The 8,598-nt window shown below is 38.4% G+C and overlaps 1 protein-coding gene across 1 annotated transcript in view; it reads right to left on the bottom strand.

Annotated features, from left to right (window-relative positions):
- Positions 1-8,020, bottom strand: part of LOC131860053 (uncharacterized) — a 62,944-nt gene extending 54,924 nt beyond the window's left edge. Inside the window, exons 1-2 of the mRNA XM_059214406.1 lie at positions 7,771-8,020; positions 7,570-7,629 (exon numbers count right to left, since the gene is read on the bottom strand). Coding sequence (XP_059070389.1) covers positions 7,570-7,629; positions 7,771-8,020 — 310 coding nt within the window. The remainder of the gene's footprint in view (positions 1-7,569; positions 7,630-7,770) is intronic.
- Positions 8,021-8,598: the final 578 nt, after the last annotated feature.

The raw sequence follows: 8,598 nt of genomic DNA on the forward strand, positions 1-8,598 counted from the left end.
AATTTACCTAGGATATTTTATACTTGGGAGAAGCTTGTCCCTCAACTTGGAGTGTAACTGCCACATCTGCAATCACTTCATCGGAGTCCATTTTTTATAAATGATGAATGATTATTAGCTTCTTAACCTTCGGTGGCTCCTCAGTGATTACTGTTGTAAAGTGACCTTGGGAAGCTCTTCTTTTCTTTTTTTCTTCTCAAAAGTGAACTCAAGCCATTGTGGTATATTTTCATCTTTGTCACCTTGATGCAATACTATGTCTACAGCTATAACATGGACCTCTGCCTGCTCCTCTGCTTTGTCTCTTACTTATGTTTCTGTCTGCCCAAGTTCCTGAGGTGAGGTAACCTGGTAGGATAGATTAATTTGGAGAGCTTGTCGCTTATGTAACTCTCCTAATTTGCCACTCACCTCCTCATTAATTGCCATTTCTTCCTCACCTGCCTCTATTTCCCTTTTCCTGACTACTATATCCTTAAGAAGGTCCTATTGATCTTGAGGAGTTAGAATCAGTCTTTCATTCAATATGTCTTTTGCCTCATCCCCTTCCTTCTAACCTTGTAGCGGTCGTTGTTTCTCAAAATCTTCTTCCTCTTGAATTGAATCAGACTTGATGTTTCTAAATTTTATTCCTTTAGTGGTAGACCTGAAGCCTTGCACTCTGGGCTACCCTATGAGTATAATGACTAGTGGTGGTATAGGGGCACTTATGTCTAGAGCCTATGTGGCATCTGTTGAAGGTGGCCGAGTGGGTATCTCCTCAGTAATTTCTATATTTTCTTCTTTCTCTTGGGTACACTCTCCTTTAGTGTGCCCTATAGCCATCCTTGGTGGGAGAACTTTGGCAAGTGGTACCACTCCCAATCCATCGGTCACTCCAAGGTCTACTACCTTCTTTAATAATTTAGACTCCCTCATCTTTTCTTGGAGTTTCTTGAGTAAGTCCTTAGTACTTTCTTGAGGTTTTTCTTCTTCACCTGGATCGGTGGACGTATTTTTCCTTGAGGCTGACCTTGTCTTCCAAGCATACTCCTTATGGTCCCTTGATTGAGGTACACCTGAAGTGGATTCCTTTTGTTTCACCTTTGAGACGGTGGGCCTTACCCTCTGGTGTAACCATTTCTTGGTCCTGTTGATGACCACTTGGGAGATCTCATGTGCAGACCATTTTATTGGGGAGAGGGGCATTTTATCTATCCCTGATTCCCTATAAGCTGGATCAAGTAAGTCTCCATCATCCCTAAGGTATTTAGGGATATTAGTCTTAATTCCAAAATCTCTTACCTGTGGCATAGATAACCTGTTATAGCTCTTCTCCCTAACCTTAAAACTATCTTGCAAGTTGGCCAAAAAGTCCTCCAAGCTAGGTCTGTGCCCCTCATATGCCTTAGGCATATCTTGTTTAAGTTTCCCGTAGGGATCATAAAACTCCCTAGCATTATCATATTCCTTCAAATTCAAATCTTGAAGCTCTTGTTCTGCTAATTTTGATACTTGTATTTTGGAACATGCAAAGTATCCAATAGATACTGAGAAATCGATACCTACTTTGTGTTTTGATGACAACAATGACTGGAGGCCCACAAGCTGCCTTACATACTCTAGAAAAATTACCCTATCATTGCAATATCAGGGCAATAGTATTGAATTTCCTATAAATCCACTAACCTTGATGTAAGTAGAGCATGGGTTTTGGATAAACCATCATGCCCACTCTTGGATGATAGCCATGGCCTTCGGGCTAATCTGATATCCTATATCCCCTGTCAATTTGATTATTATTGGGAAAATGAAGGCATCATTAAGTCATTTAAAATGAGTCTTTGCATTGGCTAGAGTGAGTTGGGTATAATATTTCCATATCTTCTCCTGTCCTTCCTCCTCTCCCAATTGACCTTCTACTTGTAGCCCTAGAAACTTTCAAACTCTAGCAGCTACCCAGATGACATATGACATGAAAAAGAACTTTTGGGTATGTTGAACTTCTTTCATCTGCTTACAAATATTGTTCAGAGAGGATCTATGACCAATCAAAGTATTGTTTCCCTATTAAAATAGTGCTCATGAGTTGGAACATCTAGGGACGAAAATTCTTGCAATCCAACTTTTCAAAGGCCCTACTAAGCATAATGATTCAGTCTCTTTGAGGCTCTTTGAAATCTGCCCTTAGGATCTCTTTTACCTTGAGTCTTGTCTTTCTTTCTTCTTCTAACCAGTTTGTATTCATGTGCCTCTTACTAGCTGATATTTTGTCATTCCATGCCCTTAAGGCCTCTTCTTTGGTTAATAGAAATACCTCCTCCCTGGTTGGAATTCCAAAGATGAATGCAAGCATATCTGGAGACAAGTCTATGACTGTTTTTCCTTGTGCATTTGTGCACTTTCTAGTTTCTGGGTTATAAAATGGGGCAATGGTCATTATGAACTTTGGTGCCTATAATGATTGTGGGAAGAGAGTATCTTCAACTAGGATGGATCTCTTGATTCTCTTGTGAAGGGCCTCCAGACTAGGTTTTTCCAATTGAGCCTTGATATCCTAAATTTCTATATGGCCGATTTAAGCATCCGTGACCCATCTGACTTGATCCTCTAGCTTTGAAATATAGACTTGTCCTTGATAATGATATTTCATGGTGGCTTGGAGTCTATCAATTTATTTGCCTCTTTTTCTAGAAGATGAGTCCATCTAACCACTTGAACCTACAAGCAGAACACAAATCCTCAGTCTTTGATAATAAGCATAAACGTTGATTTACTTCGAGACTTCGGGGTCCTAGGCTAGGCACAAGTGAAGAAGGCCCAGAACTTCGGGGTTCTGGGGTTAAGTTGGGTGCAAAAGGAATCCCAAAACTCTAGGGGTTTGGGGTTCTAAGCTTAGGTTAAACTGAAGCCACCCGGAACTCTGGGGGTTCGGGGTTTCGGGCTTAGGTTGAACTAGTTACTGGGATTAAAACTAGGGCATGCAAACAAGAAAACAAACAACAACCAAAACAAAACAAGGAGAAAAACAAAATTAATCTATAAACACTAAAAAAAAAGAGGAAGGAAAAAAAATCACCAACCTGGTAAACCAAAATGCCCGAAATCACCAAGGAAAGCTAGGGAGTCTATGGGGAGTTCGGGGGTTCATGGCTTGGAGCTAGGGAAGAGGAGCTTTGAATGCACAAATGAAACTTAAAAAGTCCTTTATCCCTATTTATAACTCATCCCAAGCCCATCCATACAAATGCTTTGAACACGACTTCGGGACTTCGGGGTCTAGAGTTTCTGATCTCAACATGAAGAAAGGAACACCCCACCCCAGAACTCCAGGGGTCTTGGGGTTCAGGCTTAAAAAGGAAGCCCCACCTCGAGACTCTAAGACTCTAAAGTTTCAAGTTAGAATATGCAAAAACCTTAGGACTCTAGGACTTTGGGGTTCTGAGGTAAAAAACTGAAAAGAAAACAAAGGGACCTTGGGACTCCGGTACTCTGGAATTCAGAGGTCAAAAATTGAAAAGAAAGCAAAGGGACCTCGGGACTCCAAAGTTTTGAGGTCAAAAACTAAAAAGAAAGCAAAGGGACCTTGGGACTCTGGGACTCTGGAGTTCCAAGGTCAAAAACCGAAAAGAAAGAAAAAAGAAAACAAAGGGGACCCAAATTTCGATGCAAGGATACTAACGGGGAGATAGATATGCAAGGCATAACAAATGGCTACTATCTGGGAAAAATGACTATAGGCAATTTAGAACTTCAAAATCTCTGATTAACCTGACACCTAAGGCTATTATCATTCAAAAGGATGTATAAGAGTAAAAGATGATTGAACCAATGAACAAACAACCAAGAAGAGAAATAGACATGATTAACTCTTAAGTGTGTGCATATGATTTGTTACTCCATCATTTCAATAATGCAGATAATTAGAGGAAACTAGGCACAAGCTATGTAGATGAAGTCATTAACCGGTGCATAGCTCTATGGCCAGTCAAGCATCTAAAGCCTCGACAGAGATACCTCTGGTTCCTGTCAAACGGTGCTCCATTGCTAGCCAAGCGTCGATAGCCCCGGTGGAAGTTACTTTAAACACCCATTTGAGTTGCTTAAGAGGATCATTTCTTTTCTCTCTCTCTCTCTCTCTCTCTCTCTCTCTCTCTCTCTTTTTTGAAAACATTATAGGATATAGAGAATGACTTCTTTCTTCAATAACTTTTTAAGCAATTTTCAAACATTGAAGTTCGATAACTGGGTTGGGAGCCATAGTGGATTACATGAAATGCCTTGACTTCGTATTTTTCACTTGCAAACCAGTTTATCTGATATCTTACAAAACTTTCTGATGTATCTTAATGTGATGTTAGTGCTGAGTTTATCAAGCTAGCCTTTTCCAATTGAAAGTTAAAACTCAAATCATATTTAAACGATTATATACCATTTTGAACGAGTACAGACAAAAGTTTCAAACTTAACCAAATGACAATGAAGTCATAAATAGCAGAGAGTCTAAGTCTCTTAGAATTTGGCAAGATGTTTTGCAAAGGATACCTTCCTATTAGAATCTTTGAGAATGAAATATGTATATCTTGACTCAACAAATAAAACAAACAAACAAACAAAAACACAACAAACAAACACCAATGCCCAAAAACACGAAGCAAAATAAAAAGAAAACAACTAACTACTATATGCAACAAGTCAAGCTTCATTGAGTATTTAATTGAAGTAATTCTTGAAGAACTAACCATTGATGGGCAATGGTACCAGTTCTCTTGTCAAAGAGCTTAACCTAAAAGTGTTCTCGACTAAAATTTCAGCTATTTGGTAAGGACCTAACCACAATCTTTCAAACTTGTGATGATCACCTTTCTTCTCCCTGGCCATGTCCCATAATAGGACTAGGTCAGAGATCCAAAAAGTTATCACCTTGGCCCTTTTATCAAACCATCGCTTAACAATGACTTGGTGCTTGGCAAAGTGTTGTAGAGTATTAATCCTCTTTTCATCAAGTCTTAATAAATTTAAGAGGTGAACCTCTACCTGATCCTCAATGTCAAGTTCTTTCATTAATTGGAGGACTGGTATTTGCAAGTTGATTGGGAAGATAGGGGTCTAGTTGTAGATGAGGAAATATGGAGAAGTTCCCAAGATGACTTTTACTCTAGTTCAATCAACCCATAAGGTGTATCTTAATTGATTATGCATATCCCTGGGGTTTTCTCAAGTAGCTTCTTGATGACATCTAGGATGTTCTTGTTCATTGATTCAGCTACTCCATTACCTTACGGGTAATAGTTGGATGAAAATTTTAATATAACTTTATATTCGTATGACCATTGCATCAACTATGTAGAAGTAAAAGTAGGACCATTTTCACATACCAGAGTGAATGACATACCAAACCTGGTGACGATATGCTCTTCAATAAATTTCAAGACCACCTCAGTAGTAGCATTTTGGCATGCAATGGCTTATGTCCACCAGGTACAATAATCTGTCACTATAAGAATAAACTTATGTCCTGTAGATGAGTTAGGATTAATAACACCTACAAAATCCAATTCCCATTGAGCAAAAGGTCTTACCTTGAACACTGGTTGGAGAGGCATGATGGGATTTCTTTCTCTGGAGGTGGTAGTTTGGCACATATGGTAGTGACAAACATGCTCATGAGTATCCTTAAATATGCTAGGCCAATAATATCCAACCTTCAAGATTTGATGTGTAGTGGCATCCACTGACCCATGACCTGTACCATATTTCCCATGAAATTCCTCAATCATATGATGGGCTTTTTGATGATCAAGACACTGAAGGTAAATACCTTCATAATTTTTTCTATAAAGTGTTGAATCCTTGATCATATAATTGGCACTTTTGAGCCTTAATGCTCATCTTTGCATGGTTGTCAACCCCTCAAGATACCTATTATTCAGCAATATATATACCAAATCTGTGTACCAAGGGTCCTGAGTGAATGACTTCAACATATATTGTTGGCATTGGATTTGAGGGATGCCGGTCGCCATGACCTGAGACAATCCTTGGCCTTAGACCAAATTCATTGGATGCATCTCTAAGTTAAATTATTGCAATAGTACCATCCATTTCCCTCGATGTTCTCCCAGTTTAGACTACATGAGTAGTGACTTCACTGCTTGGTCAGGGACAATCGAATAAATTTTACTCCTCAGGATGTAATGCCTAAACTTCTTGACTTCTGTTACCAATGCAAAGGCTTGTTTTTCAAGAGCAGAATATCTAACCTTAACACTTTTGAAAGTAGAGCTCATAAATGCAATAGGCTTCTTGTCCCCTACTTGCCTTTGTGTCAAAATAGTCACTCCTGATTGTAGTGAAGAAAAAGAATAGATGTAAAATGACAATGCGTTATCAGGGCTAGTTAGCACAGGAGCTTCGACGATGGATTTCTTGATCTGGGCAAAAGCCACTTTTGCTTCAGTTGTCCATTCAACCTTAGCATCCTTCTTCATCATTTCATTCAATGGCTTGACTATTTCTACAAACCCAATAATAAACTTTCTAACAAAATTGATCTTCCCAAAGAAAGATCTCATCTCCTTTTACTGTTAGGCATTTGTAACTTCAATAATGATTCTACCAGATCTGGGTCTATAGATATCCCCCTCTTAGAAATTATGTGGCCAAGTAGCTTTCCTTCAGCCACTCCAAACACAAATTTCTTGGGGTTAAGGGAAATCCCATATCTCCAACATCTCTCCAATACCTTTTGGAGGTAGTCTAGATGTTCTTCTCTGAGCTTGGAAAATATCATCAAATTGTCCATATAGATAATAATGCATTTTCTAGTCAATTCCTTAAAATTTGTATCCATTGCTTGTTGGAAGGTCGCCCTAACATTAATCAACCTGAATGACATTCTTTTGTATGCATATGTTTACTATATTTTCATAAATGTTGTCTTCATATGATCCTCATAGTTCACCAATACCTAGTTATATCCTGAATAACCATCTAAAAATGACATCATTTGCAAACCATTTACTATTTGTAGTACTTCATCCAAAGAAGGGAGTGGGTAATTATCTTTCTCGGAGGCTTTGTTGAGATTGAAAAAGTCCACGCAAAGCTGTATTTCTCCATTCTTTTTCTGCACTAGTACCAAATTAGCAACCCAAGTAGAATATCATACCGGAATAATAATCTTAGCGGAAAGTAATTTTTGTACTTCCTTGAAAATCAAGGGTTCTATTAGTTCATTGACTGGGCGTTGTTTTTGTCGGAATGGCTTTATGTTAGGTTTTAAAGGAATCACCTGGGTGATAATTGTTGTATCGAATGTCTTTAAATCTTCATACCCCCATGCTATTACATCAATGAACTCTTTGAAGGTTTGTATCAGTTTTTCTCTTTCATTTTGAGTGCAAATCTTCCCAATATAGACAATCCTCTCTTGTCCTTCTGGACCAATATTATGGGGCTCGTACTTTCTGGCATCTAAATCCATCATTAGTCTCTCCTTTACTCTAGGGTCTAAATCAAAAAGTCTCTCTAAGGTGACCATCCCTTTAGGAATAACGTTAGTTGGTAAATCCAAAATATCAACATTACCTTCAATATTAAGATCATCCGATTTGTCTTCCTCATCAATAATTTGATCTTCAAAAGCCCCTGAATTGACAAGAAAGAATAGAATGTGGGTATCATACTAGAAGACTTGGAAGTGTTTGATATTATCAGGTACAACAGGTATAGAGATTAATTCCATAGACAACTTCTTTAAAGGGGATTGGCTTACTGGTTCTAATGTACTAGCAGCTACGGCCAGCGCATCAGGTATTCTGTTGACTTTCCTAGATACTAATTTAGTATCAAAAGAATCAAAATCCTCAATCAGATCCCACACTCTATTCCGATACACTGCTAACCTTTTATCATGGCACACATATTGGCTTCGCACTTGTTTAACCACTAACTCAGAATCTCTTTGCACCTTCAAACACTTTGCCCCCTTCTTATGAGCGAAAAGTAATCCTCTAACTAAGGCCTCATACTCTGTCATGTTATTAGTACAAGGGAATTGGAGTTGGTAAGAAGCTAAAAGGGTTTTCCCTTTTGGGTTGGTTAACTCTACACCTGCTCCACTGCCTTTCTTGGAGCTTGACCCATCGAACTTTAAAAACCATATTTCATCTTTTGGTCTCTTAACATTTTTCAAACTCGAGGCCTTGTGACAATTGAGGTTGTTCAATTTCTAGTTGCATAAACACTTTAGTACTATTAGGAACAACCTGTTCCAATTGAGGTTGAAGTTTAGATTGTGTTTCTTCTTTCTATTACTCAAGAGGAATATCTTCCTCACTTTTAACAATCGCAACTGCAAGAATCTCTTGGCTATATTCTTTAGGTAAGGTAGTCTTACTTATAGGATCCATTGTTTGGGACTCTAATTTTTCACAAGTTAGACCTTGAACTTTTGCGATATTGATGGTATGATCATTTTCTTTGTATGGAACTAGACTCATCAACTTCGTAATCTCATTCTAACATGGGATACATGAAATTTATGAGTGCTCCTCGTGATGTATCTGACACCATTTCAGAAGCAACAAATCTTGTATCTTCATAGTGTTTCCCAAT

Source organism: Cryptomeria japonica, chromosome 11 (assembly GCF_030272615.1).
Source record: "Cryptomeria japonica chromosome 11, Sugi_1.0, whole genome shotgun sequence".
In the NCBI taxonomy this organism is placed as follows: Eukaryota; Viridiplantae; Streptophyta; class Pinopsida; order Cupressales; family Cupressaceae; genus Cryptomeria; species Cryptomeria japonica.